Genomic DNA, 13,779 nt, shown 5'->3' with positions numbered 1-13,779 from the left:
TCTCAGATTTTATACTAAACACACCTGAATCAGATTGACTTAAGTGGTTTAAAAATAGAAATTTTCATAATTCTCTTTTACACGAAAAGAGAAAAATCAATGTTTCTAGATATGAAGTTTCTTAGGAGACAGCATTTACCCATTTTGAGTAAAATTTTAGTGCCATAATTTAAACTAGTACCAAAATCTCATGATAGCTTAATACTGTATACATTCTCATAATGGCATAAAATTTCACTAACTCCTATCTTTGTTCAGAAGATACATGTGGTTTTCTTTTTTAAGTACTTCAAACTATTACACTAGCAGAGTATATCCTTTCTATGATCCCATGATCCATCCTCTCTACTCCCTTTTTTGTTTTTAAAGAATTCTGATTCTTTTTTTAATTAAAATTTTATTTCTTAATAAAATGAGGGAGTGAAGGGGAGAAGGACAAGCAGACTCCCCGCTGAACAGGGATCCCAATGTGAGGCTCGATCCCAGAACCTCAAGATCATGGCCTGAGGCGAAGGTAGGCCCTTAATCGACTAAACCACCCTGGCGCCTCCCCTCCACTCCCTTTAAAACAATACCAGACAATGGAGGAAGCAATGTAGCAATCAACTAGAATTCTTAAAGAATTAGTTCTTTAAATTCCAACTGTACAAAAGCCAACCGAGGTACAAACTACCTTTTAATCCACACCTTCTCTACTTAATTCCATTGGCATCTGTTCTCCAATATATACAAGTGGTCACAAAGATTAGATTTTTTTTCCCTCACAAATTCAAGTGGCATCAAGTTCTGTAAGTGTGAATAGTAAGATAAAGAGAAAAAATATAGAATGATGAAGATTTACAACCAAATTATTCATTAGCCAATTTGAAGCAGACTTACATAATGCAGGCACACTAAAAAATATAGAAAGAGAACCAATATGATACTGGAGAGCAATTAATTGCATATCCACACATTTTTTAAAATAAATAGTATTATTTATCACAATATTTCATATAAATATAAAAAATGACATATGCCACACCCAATAGAAATTCAACATTTGTATGTGCTCCCATTCGTGTATCCTGAGACATACTCTCCATGAAATTTTTACACGCGTGCGGACACACACATACTAGAAGAAAAAAAATGAACCAATGAATCACTGAACTCTACCTTTTCAACTAATAATACACTATATATTAATTGAATGTAAATAAAGTTTAAAAAAATTTTTTTCTTTAAAGATTTTATTTATTTACCTGTCAGAGAGAGAGAGTACAAGCAAGAGAACAGTAAGCAGTGGGAAAAGCAGGCTCCCAGACCAGCAAAGAGCCCGATACAGGACTCAATCTCAGAACCCTGGGATCATGACCTGAGCCAAAGGCAGACACTTAACTGAGCCCCCTAGGCATCCCAATAAAATAAAATCTTAGTTAAAAAAAAATGTGATTAGAGTGTGTGTGCATGTGTGTAATAAATTCTAAAAGAAGAGATAAAAGAGGGAGAATCTTTAAAAGTCCAAATTTGATTCAGATATGGCAACATAAAAAGCATCTGTGTAGCATTTAAATAATTTTGAAAGTAATTTTCCAAACTTGAACCGTCATAACACTACATCTTAGGGAAGGCAAGAATTACCTCCTCAGAGGAACAGCTGGGTAGTGCCAATACAAAGGACTTTTGTCAAACCACTTTTAGTCCACTGTTATTTTTCATGACACCAGCCTCCCCTAAGATAAATATTTGTGAAGGATCAATACGAAAAATGCACATATTCTTAAAAATAAATACACCTAAGAGAGGAACATAAAACACACCAGCGTTCCATTTTTAACTTCTCCAATGCAATTACACTAAGACAGCAAGTAGATTTTTTAATGAACTAAGTGTGGGGAGAACAGCACTACTGGTGTTAATTTTTATATCCTAATAACAATAAAAACATAGGGAATATTAGCCTTCCAGTAACTACACAAGATAGGCCACTTACATAAAGTCTTCTTTTACAAAACTTTTATAGTCAGTCATTTGGTTATTCCCCACACATATAACCTTTATTAACTTCAATTTTAATTTCAGTGGTTTTTTTTAAGATTTTGAGAGAGAGACACAGAAAAAAACCTGTGCAGGGGGAGGGGCAGAGGGAGACAGAGAGAATCACAAGCCGACTCTGCTAAGCAAAGAGCATGACTGGGGGCTTGATCTCACAACCCTGAGATCATGACCTGAGCCGAGTAAGAGATGGACGCTTAACCGACTGAGGCACTCCTTCATTTCAGTATTTTCAAAAAAAAGGAGTAAGATACCACACACTGAAATGCTATCAGGGGCACCTGGGTGGCTCAGTCATTAGGCATCTGCTTTCTGCTCAGGGCACAATCTCAGGGTCCTGAGCCTGAGCCTCAACATCAAGCTCCGTGCTCGGTAAGGAGTCTACTTCTCCTTCTCGCTCTGCTTGTGCTCCATCTCTTGCTGTCTGTCAAATAAATAAATAAATCTTAATAAATAAATAAATAAATAAATAAGCGAATAAACAAGTAAAATGGTATCAATATTTCAAATTATGACAGAATTAATCACTTAAAATGGTCAGAATTCTAACTCAAGTCCTTCAGAAACAATACAGTGTCTTAAGGTGGATTCCTCTCTCTTTTTTTTTTAATTTTTAAACTCTATTCTCCATTTTTAAATTTTTTAAAGGTTTTATTTATTTATTTGACAGACAGAGATCACAAGTAGGCAGAGCATCAGGCAGAGAGAGAGAGAGAAGAGGAAGCAGGCTTCCCAATGAGTAGAGAGCCCGACGCGGGGCTCGATCCCAAGACCCTGAGACCATGACCTGAGCTGAAGGCAGAGGTTTGACCCACTGAGCCACCCAGGCAGTCCCCTCCTTTTTTTTAAGTAAACTCTATTCTCAACATGTGGTTTAAATGCAACGCTGAGATGAAGAGTCACATGCTCGACAACTGACCTAGCCAGGTGACCCAAGGTAGATTCCTTTAAACCCGACTGAAGAATAAACAGTGACTCTCAAGTTTCAGTCCTGCTGTTGGGAAAACCTGCTCCACTTCCATTTTTCTTCACATTTACCCAAGGAATGTAAGGACAGGAAAGAAAAAACAGTCTCTTTTGGAAAGAAAATCCATGATGTGTTTTCTTTTCAATTAACTATATATTAAATTAACTGCACCACACGATGTGATACTGGTGACCATCTTTGGGATTTTTTAAATCAGAATCTAACATAATCAGAGTCCCATTCTATAGAGCACAAAAATTTGACCCTTTCCTTCAATTAACAGTTTTTGTCTGAATTATGGCAAATCTCAGGAGGCCAACATAGAATCTGGCATTAGAGCAATGAATATGAATGTCAGGAGTTAGAATCAAAACAAAGAGTCTGGAAATAAAGTGTTGCAGTTCAGACAAAGAATTCCAGGATTCATATTAACAAGAATATAAAATAGGGAGACCCTCAAGAAGCTGAACACCAAGAACTGCTGATGGGTTGCTTCAAAGTACTAAATATTCCAAGATGAAAGTTAAAATTTCAAACACACACACAAACACATCTGTCTTTTAAAATCAGACTTGGGGGGCACCTGGATTGGTCAGTGGATTAAGCCTCTGCCTTCAGCTCAAGTCATGATCTCACGATCCTGGATCGAGCCCTGGATGGAGCCCTACATTGGGTGGCTCATTTGTCTGGGGTATCTGCCTTTGGCTCGGGTTATGATCTCTGGGTCCTGGGATCCAGCCCAGCGTTGGGCTCCCTGCTCAGTGGGGAGGCTGCTTCTCCCTCTTTTTCTCCCCCGTTCATGCTCTCTCCTCAAATAAATACAAGTAATCTTTTATAAATAAATAAATAGAATCAGATTGGGGCACCTGCCTGGCTCAGTCAGTACAGCATGCAACTCTTGATCTCAGGGGCATGAATTCAAGCCCTATGTTGGGCATGGGGCCTACTTAATTTAAAAAAAATAGTAACAAAAATAAAATCAGAAGTTTAAAATGCTAAAGAGGAAATAGAAAATTTTCAATGAAAAGTTTAAATAAAAGGGAAAAAATTAAATTCAAAGAGCTTTAGTAAAAAAGACAATGTTGCCAATGCTGTCATATATGGAGGAAAAATGAGTATTTTGTCAGTATTTAGTCCAAGACATACTTATTAGTGGAGACTTCTTCCCATTCAACAGAAAAGTTATTAAGTATTTTGGATGACACCAAAAATAAAGATCTAATAAACACTAAGTTAAACATTTTCTAAAAACCTACAAGCACACGAATATACAATTACCTTAGGCCATTGCAGAGCCATTAATAATTTTTTTGTGAAATATAAGAGCACTGTAGAGGTCCTTTAAGATGCTAAAAGCAGGAGCACCTGGGTGGCTGAGTCGTTAAGCGTTAAGTGTTTTGGCTCAGGTCATGATCCCAGGGTCCTGGAATCAAGTCCTGAATTCTGCTCCCTGCTCAGCGGGAAGCCTGCTTCTCCCTCTTCCAATCCCCCTGCCTATATTATGTCTCTTGCTGTCTCTCTCTGTCAAATAAATAAAATTTTTTAAAATAAATAAATAAAAACAAAGGACAGATGCTAAAAATGGGGAACCTGGGTGGCTCAGTTGGTCAAGCATCCGACTCTTGATTTCAGCTCAGGTCATAATCTCCGGGTCATGAGATCGAGCCCCACATTGGGTTGCAGGTTCAGTGCTGAGTCCACTTTAGAGTCCCTCTCTCTCTTTGCCCCCCTCCTGCCTGCACGTGCTTTCTAAACGAATAAATTTAAAAAAATCTTTTTTAAAAAAATGATGCTAAAAAGAAAGAAAAGGAAAAATTAGTGCCTCTTCTTGTAAACAAAAAAATAACATAACTTACAAAGTTCCATGCCAAAAAAACCCCCAAAACAAAACAAATTTATTCTGATACCAGAAACCTCTCTAAAAGTAAGAGTTTTCAAATAAATGCAAAAGGACTTTAGAGGATGGGGTGCCTGGGTGGCTCAGTGGGATAAAGCCTCTGCCTTCGGCTTGGGTCATTATCACAGGGTCCTGGGATGGCTTCGGGCTCTCTACTCAGCAGGGAACCTGCTTCCTCTGCCTCTCTGCCTACTTGTGATCTCTGTCTGTCAAATGAATAAAAAAAATCTTAAGAAAAAAAAAAAGACTTAGAGGCATCTGGGTGGCTCAGTCAGTTGAGCTTTTGGGTCAGGTCACGATCTCAGGGTCCCAGGATCCAGTCTGCATTGGGCTCCACACTCAGAGGAGAATCTGGCATCAGGATTCTCTCTCCCTCTGCTCCTCCCCCTGCTCACTCTCTAATAAATCAATCTTAAAATAGATAAACAAACAAACACAGGAAGCCTTTAAAAGATTTTTAAATAGGAGCACTTGGGTGGCTCAATTAGGTTAAGCATCTGACTCGATTTCAGCTCAGGTCATGATCTCAGGGTTGTGAGACTGAGCCCCACATTGCACTCTGCACTGGGTGTGGAGCCTACTTAAGATTCTCTCTCTCTCTCACTCTCCCTCTGCCCCACCCCTCCTCTCTCTCTCTCTCTCTCTTTCTCTCAAAAATAAATAAATAAGTTTTCAAAATAATAAACATGAGATCCTAGACATACCATGTTAATATGAATACCAACATTAAGCTCCAAAAAAATAATCTCCACCAAGAATACAATCCCTCCCCCTTTTTTTAAAGATTTTATTTACTTATTTGACAGACAGAGATCACAAGTAGGTAGAGAGACAGGCAGAGAGAGGGAAGCAGGTTCCCTGTGGAGCAGAGAACACGACACAGGGCTCGATCCCAGGATCCTGGGATCATGACCTGAGCAGAAGGCAGAGGCTTTAACCCACTGGGCCACCCAGGTGCCCCACAATTTCTTTTTGAAAAGGTATGAAGATTAATATGAAAGAAAAATTCACCATGTTGAGAAATCTCTTGATTCTGGATTTTTTTTTATTTTTATTTTATTTATTTATTTATTTATTTTTTGGGTAACTCTATTCCCAACATGGAAGTTCAATTCAGGATCCCGGGATCAAGAGTCGCATGCTCTCTACTGACTGAGCCAGCCAGGTTTTGGTTTCAGTCATTCCCCAATCAGCAGGCATACAACAAGGACTCAGGCATTCCAGTGGAATGCCAAAAGGCACAATCCAGTGCTTAACTTTTCAGTGATTAGACTGTTTAAATAAGGTACAAATAAGTCCAACAGATATGGTAAGGTGTCAATGTGTAAAAGAACTTTAAATATGTGAGCAAGGTATTTTTTCCAAGATGGATAAAATCTATGAATCTTAAATGAACATATTTTTTCTTCTGTAAAAGATCTGGCCACACCAGAACAATGTCTTTTTAAACCTGTTCAATCAGTTTATTTAAGTTGCTGCCTCGGGCTAACCAGGCTGCTATACAAGGAACAGCTTCCCTCAAAATGCCTCCCACGGTAACAGTGTTATAAACTAGAGTTAACTCTAAAAACAGAAACAAACTTGCAGAATTCCATTTTCATGTATTTACTTCAGGAAGAACACTCAAATATGGAGTGCCTACTATTTTTTAAATAAGCTCTATGCTCAATTTGGGGCTTGAACTCATAACCCACATGCTCCATCAACTGAGCCAGCCAAGCATCCATAATAACTGATGCACTAGCAGGTATGAAGGGAAACGGAGGTAAAACCATTAAGATGCACGCACATGTGAAGGTCATGTTTTACTGGAGAAGACACACATGAAAATTTCATAGTGTTAAGTGCAATTAAAAAAACCCAGGGTGAAATGTTAGAGAAGGATGCTTCTTCTCAGGGAGGGGTGACATTTAGGCTAAGATGGCATGAGGGCATCCAGAGAAGCACTCTGAGAAGCATAATCCAGATAGTAGCTACACAGGGAGAACTGGATGCAAAGGCCTTAAGACAGAAATGAATTTTGGGAGTGCTTTAGGGCAAGTAAGACACAGAAGCAAAGAAAAGGGCAGACTCAGCCTGCAGGGACTTAAGAGCTCAATCACTAAAGTGATAAGCACAAGTTGGCTTTCACTGTAGAACTATTGCAAGAGAAGAGGGACCACAGAAGGCAGAAGTAGCAGGGTAGGGATTTTAAGGGAAGTACAAGGTTTAGACCAGGGAGAGCACGGAAAACAACTAAGCAACAACAGTCGGTATCCAGAGGGTAAAGAAAGGTCCATGAATTTGTAGTGACAGGAATAAACTTAGCCAAGAAGAGAAGATCTTCTGTATCCCAGTACCAAAATGCCTAAAGAAGTTAACAAGGGAACCTCCATCTGAAATTGTTTTCACAGGATCATCATATATCCCAAGAAAATATGTTTACAGCAAAAGAAAAATATGTTGAAGATGACAAGATTATCAATCCATAGAAACAATAAGTTGGTAATAAATCATAAGAATATCCTAAGATTTCCTTTCTAGAGTAAATTTTAAGGCAAGATCTACCTATACATAGTTGGGGAGGGCGGGGGTGGAAAGAAGTGTAATCCAACTACAAATCAATGTGTATCTGTATCTTGAGTGGGGTCATGATTACACAGTTGTATACACTTGTTAAAATTCACTTAAGATCTATACATATGTCAACGTCATCTAAAAAAAAAAGTAACAGTGGAGTACAAAAAAAAATTCAAGAGAGGAAATATACACTCAATCAACTAATACAAATGGAGAAAAACTAACACTATATAAACAAATGTCACAATAGGAATTTAATACATTACATTCCATATTTTTAAAAAATAAAAATGAAATAAATATTAAAAATTTAAGAACTTGTGTATTTCATATAGAAATTAAACCACAAGGGCGCCTGGGAGGCTCAGTGGGTTAAGCCGCTGCCTTCGGCTCACGTCATGATCTCGGGATCCTGGGATCGAGTCCCACATCCGGCTCTCTGCTCAGCAGGGAGTCTGCTTCCTCCCCTCTCTCTCTGCTTGCCTCTCTGTCTACTTGTGATCTCTCTCTGTCAAATAAATAAATAAAATCTTTAAAAAAAAAAAGAAATTAAACCACAAAATGCCTGCAATCTTTACCGCTAGGCCTCATACAAAAGGGCTATGTTTTATTTTGTAGTCCCCAAAATAAAATGGGTTTTAAGAAAACTTTACCATAGCCAAAGAGAGGTGATCAAAATAGTAACAATATGAAGAGACACGAAACAAATGACGTCTTGTGTGAATCCATCCTTAAGGGAGGTCCACCGAAATGAACTCCAGGGTTTATTTTAGGGGATGAGAATAAGAAAAAAAGGCAAGTAATTAAGTGCCTACTATATTGCCAGGCAGTGAAGGCAGGAAATCTTAAATTTAGAAGTAGTGAGAATTCAAATAAACCAACAAACAAAAAGCAAAAACAGACCCATAAATACAGAGAACAAACTGATGGTTGCCAGAGGGGAACAGGGTGGGGGAATGGGAAAAATGGATGAAGTGGAGTGAGAGAGACAGGATTCCAGTTCTGGAATATGTCAGAGAAATAAAAGGTACAGCATAACGAATATAGGGGAGGGAAGAAAAAGAAAGGTTGTGAGAACTCAGTGTCCACAAAAGACCATGGACACCACACTATATTTTTTGTGTATGATCATTCCATTGAGAGTTCTAACTTTAACTGTATTGTAAGTAGATTAAAAGTATTACAGTAGCAACCATCCTCAATCAACACCAGATAACTCATGAGGGGCTTCTGCTTAGGGAATTCACACATAATAGGCTCAATACTTTTGTCTGAATTTAAATCATGAATTATGAACAAAATATTCAGGTCTTTAACAGTCTCTTTAAGCTATGACTCAAGGCCCCATTACAGCTCCACCACAGCTCTGGACCTCTATGTTTTTTCTGATCTGTATCACTCCTCAAAACTACCCATCCTTCTGACCAAACTGAAAATATTTTGCCAAGGATAACTTGCACTTGCCACCTCCTTACCCATTTTGGGCGCGGTTTGAGACCCCCAAATTTACTGTCAAAATAGTACAGATCAATTTCATGGTCCTGCTGCTCCCTTCTCAACTGTATAGCTTTCCATCCTCTGACTCTCCAGGTTTTAAACTCTATTAATTGCATACAAAAATAATAAAATAAAAAATTGTATCACAATTAATATGCATGTAATACTTCACCTTTTCCAAGTTTTTTCTCCCTTATCAACCTATAACCTCCTTAAAGACAGTGACTCTATTAGTCCTAAAAATCCCTCAAGGATATTTTCTAAAGTCAAATATTTTCATTGCATTAGAATGTTACAAAATCTCCTGTTACTAAAATACCCTCCAATTAGAGTCCCAACTTAAAAGGAACCAAAACAAAAGGGGAAAAAAGGTTCAATTTAAAGATATAACTGCCAAATGTTTCACGAAGCGTATGTTTTGTTTTATAATGGAAAAAACAAACTTTCCCCATGAATTAAATACCCATACACAGTTATCTGATAAACTGCCACAATGTACTTGAAAATCGGTGGTACAGAACTAGTAACCATTCAATTCTACTAAAGCTCTATCCATAGTTATAAAATATGCAACTCCACTTCATTTTTTCTTTTATGTATTTCACTGTATTACATACCTACAGACATCAAATAGTATACAGACTCACAAAAGGGCTGAACAGATGGCTCTGGTTTCAAAAATCCAGCTTCTCACAATGACAGACATACTAGTTTCTGACTTTTCTATTTTCACAACACTCTTCCTGTTTTTTGGTCTGTGACAAGAGCATAAAGGTACTTGCACAGCTGAGAACTCTAATCTGTCTACATCCTACCAAAAATGGAAGCTGTTTTTAATATACAATTTCATCATCTTAAGTTTGGGCACTGTAAAACACCCAATATAAATCAGTTAAAATCCTAAGATTCCAAAGCATAGAAATAAAATCTTGTTTCCCGTTGACCTGAATGCTTCCAAACTAATCTATATTTCACTCCAATATCAAATTAGTCATGTCATTCTGGAATATTAAAATATATAATAATTATATATTTCATTTTAAAACAAGTCATTCTGATCTCTATCTTGATTGGTAGAACTAGATTATATTCCAAAACAAAGTCAAGAAAAGGACACACTTTGGCTAGTGGCAATGATAAAACCACTCATTTGCCTAATCATTCTTAAATCTTAATTGAGAGTACTGTCAATGAAAAGACTACCAACCAGTGCCATATAAATGCTTTCTGCTAAAGGTAGGCTTCTAGCAAGGATGGGTTTGTTCTGTTGCCATCTGACACTAGTCGATTCAGCCACCTGGAACACTTCCTGTCAATGTGTGTGAAGTATCACGTGTGGCCATGACTGACTCAACAGTCGGTTTCCAAACTAACTGACAAACTAAAACTAAAAGAAACCAACAAGAACTGCTTTTTTATACTCCCAATTGTTCAAAAGTCTAACCTAAGAAAATAAAAATAAATAAAATCAGAGAAGTAGTGGTACAGAAAGGCAAGTAATTTTTCTAAAAACCAAATTATTCACATGCACCATAAGTAATCTGCTTTGTTTCGGAAAATAAATAAATCTCCATTTAAACCAAGAGGAAGATGAGGCTTTATTCTGTCAGTCAACTCATTCGTTACTTGTTTCTGCCACAATTCTGAATGAAGAGCGGACAGAATAACAACCTCAAATTTAACTTATGAAAATCACGACTTCGCAAACAAGGTGTTCTTCCCTGGCTGTTTAACAAAACAACTACGGCAACCCCACAAAAAATCAAATTCTGCTATGGGATACCGTCCTTCTCCAACAAAACTTCTCCATTCCCTCTTCTACAAAAAAGTCAAGTTATTTCCAATATCCTAACCAACTGTTATGTTACTCCATGTAATGAACTACATCTCACAGTATCTGCCTACCTAGGCAGTGAGTTCTGAGACTTTGTTACAAAGAATAGCTTCAAAGAAAGCTTACATCCTCTCCTCAACAAACACAACACACAAAGCCAAGAAATAGAACACATGAAAGAAGAAAACATGGATAATATTAACAATCCATATATATATATTCCATAAATATATAAGCCCTTCTGCTTCATTATCTGTCAAATGAAGTCAAGTAACCCCAGCAGGTGGCTGCAACTTTGCTACGCCATTTATTTAAACTTACAAGCTACAATTTATTGTTTTCCAAAAGCTCTACAATTACTTGTGAGGATCACTTTATTTAGTCTTCTAAATGGATATGAAATTATTTCATATTCACTAAGCACAATACTAAGAAATGATGGAAAATCCACCGTCAAAGAGCTGTTAAACTCAAGCTCATTTATCATCTAATTTTATTAGATGCAAGAAAAAAGAAAAACCTATTTCACACATTTCAATGAAAGTATAAAACAACTAAGAATATCAATGACTGATAAAATTACTTAAACTAATCAACTGATTGTATTTAAAGTATTCACAAACCCTAAGCAGTAAAGGACAAGTAAAGCTATGCTTTTCAAATAACTCTTTTTTAACTACTTAACATCCCGATTCTAGAGTCAGGCATTAACTTTTAAAGTCTGCTAGTTATATAAAATGTTCTCAACAAAGGATTTGGGAAGGCATAAACAGAGTAAGATGTGTTACCACCATCTACCCTAATGATTTTTCTACCAAGTCTTAAATTGTTACAATCTAACATCTTAACAAATTATTGCCAGCACTGCTGAAGTTACATGTAGCCAGCAGGAAGCCAAAGACATCCCAAAAACCTGTCTTAACACTTATGTGGCCAGTTTACAGGACAACCATAATTCAAGTGTGCTTCCAAGTATGAAAAACTCAACGAATCAACAAACTCTAAAATACCGTAGACATTTAGGAAGTTTTTCCAGGCACTCAGTCCTAAATTAGGCACAAGTGCCCCAAGGTTAACCAGGAAAAAAAAAAAAAGTACATAAAAAAAGTTGATCCTCCAAATACATTCAATTCCAAAGAGGTCTGAGGCCAAATCCCCTTCATGCAAGTGTAAATTCTCTACTCCCTTAGTGTCTGCTCAAAAAACCAAGTATGAATTGCTCTCCACCAGGTTAACTGCCCCTGCACTTGGGCAAAACTTCCCTTTCCAGGAGGACAGTGGTCGGCCTCATCAACACAGTCACAATCTCATTTCACGCCCCACAACCGCCCTGCCTAAAGTACTCTTTACTTTAAAGAGTAAAGCCCTGGAGTGTTGGGGTTTTGGTTTTTGAAATATTAACACGTGGGGTGGGGGTGGGGGGCGGCGCTCATAGAAGGGATCATAGTTAAGGAGCTCTTTTACGTGGGGGCTAAGAGGGTGAGGGACCAAGAATTGAATGGGTAACAGAGAAGGTCCTGGACTGCCAGGATCCCCCAACTCAAATTCCAACTTGGTGGGTGGTAACCAGAAAATCCCCCACCACCACCAGGCCCTTTTCTTCACCTTCCTTGACCCAACTCCTAGGCCAGTGCCTTCGCCGGGCGCCCCGGGTCTCAGCTCCAGCCCCGGGACTGAAATGCACCGAGGGGAGACATTTAGGCCTCGCCTCCCACGGCCTTCCTCCCCCAGCCGGGGCGGGAGGGAACCCAGGAAGCCGCGCTCGGTTCCCGGGGGGGTGGAGGGCCTAGGCCGCGCCTCCCCGGCCGGATGGCCCTAGGCCTCGGCCGGCCCGAGGCGGGGCCCGGGGGTCGGGGCGGCGGACTGGGCGCCGGCTCACCCACCTGGGTTGCCAGTCATTCCAGCTCCGCGGGTACTTGGTGCCGCCCGCCGCCGCCGCTGCTCAGCCGAGACCCCGGGGCTCTGCGGCTCATTACCTTCCCCGACACGACATGGCCAAGCGCCGCCGCCCAAAGAAGCGCGAGTCGCCGCCCGAACCGACCGCCGCGGACACTCCGCTCCCGCCCGGGGCTGAGGAGGAAGCCGAAGAGGAGGAGGAGGAGGAGGAGGCGGAGGGCGGGGGAGGCGGACGGCCGTTCCGGGTTCCGCCTGAGCCCGCAGCGCAGGACGAGGAGGCGGGAGTGGCGCCGCGAGGGGGAGGCGGAGGAAGGGGAGGCGACGTCTCTTCCAGGGCCGAGGGCGGCCCGCGACGCGGGGACCCAGGAGGAAGAGGCCGGCGAGGAGGAGGCGGTGGCGGCGGCTCCTCACGCTTACAGAGCCACGGCTTCCCCGCCTCCCGGCTCCGCCCGCCGCGCCGCCGCTACCGCACGGCATGCTGGGAGCGAGGGGCGGTGCCGGCGCCCGCCGGGCCAGGAGAGAGGGGCGGGGCCTACTATAGGGGCGGTGCCGGCTACGGGGGGCGGGGCCGGGCGAGCGCCGCAAGCCGATCGCCCTACTGCGCCCTGGGCTCGCCTCCACTCCCCGGGGACCGCGCCAAGGTCCCCGCCCCGCCGTGGGGGATCATGGGAGAGGGGATCTCCGCCACCACCCCCACAAGCACACCCTCCCAAACAATCTCCAGAAAGCACCGGACCCCGGAGGGCTGGGCAGTCAGGTGTAAACAGGCATCCAATCAAGGACTTGGGGGTGCCCTTTACGCGCGCGTGCACAGACACGCGCGTGCACACGCGGGCGTCCCCTTAGGGCTCACGTGTGCCCATTTTCCCCACCCTATTCGGGAAAAAGTAAAAATAAAAGAGCGAGGGTGGATATCCACCTACCCAGGCTCCACCTAAAATGCGCGCATAGAGTCCTTACACCTTGGCCATCTCTTCACATTGTAAAAAACTAAACTAAATAGGGGGGAAAGGCAGTCCCCTGTGCCCCGCAATCCCTGTCCTCAGTAATGTGAAATGTGCTAAGAAATCCTCCTGCCTTAACACTTGCCCA

General features: G+C 40.9%; 1 protein-coding gene across 1 annotated transcript in view; it reads right to left on the bottom strand.

Moving 5' to 3' along the window:
* SMG1 (SMG1 nonsense mediated mRNA decay associated PI3K related kinase) overlaps nucleotides 1-12,764 on the bottom strand; it is a 106,226-nt gene extending 93,462 nt beyond the window's left edge. The window contains 2 exon segments of the mRNA XM_004750311.3: nucleotides 12,675-12,721; nucleotides 12,723-12,764. Coding sequence (XP_004750368.2) covers nucleotides 12,675-12,721; nucleotides 12,723-12,764 — 89 coding nt within the window.
* Nucleotides 12,765-13,779: the final 1,015 nt, after the last annotated feature.

The sequence above is a fragment of the Mustela putorius genome, unplaced genomic scaffold (assembly GCF_011764305.1).
Source record: "Mustela putorius furo isolate JIRA1106 unplaced genomic scaffold, ASM1176430v1.1 tig00004007_pilon_pilon_pilon, whole genome shotgun sequence".
Lineage (NCBI taxonomy): Eukaryota > Metazoa > Chordata > Mammalia > Carnivora > Mustelidae > Mustela > Mustela putorius.
Note: the sequence above shows the minus strand (reverse complement) of the source record. Positions and strands in the feature narration are given on the sequence as shown.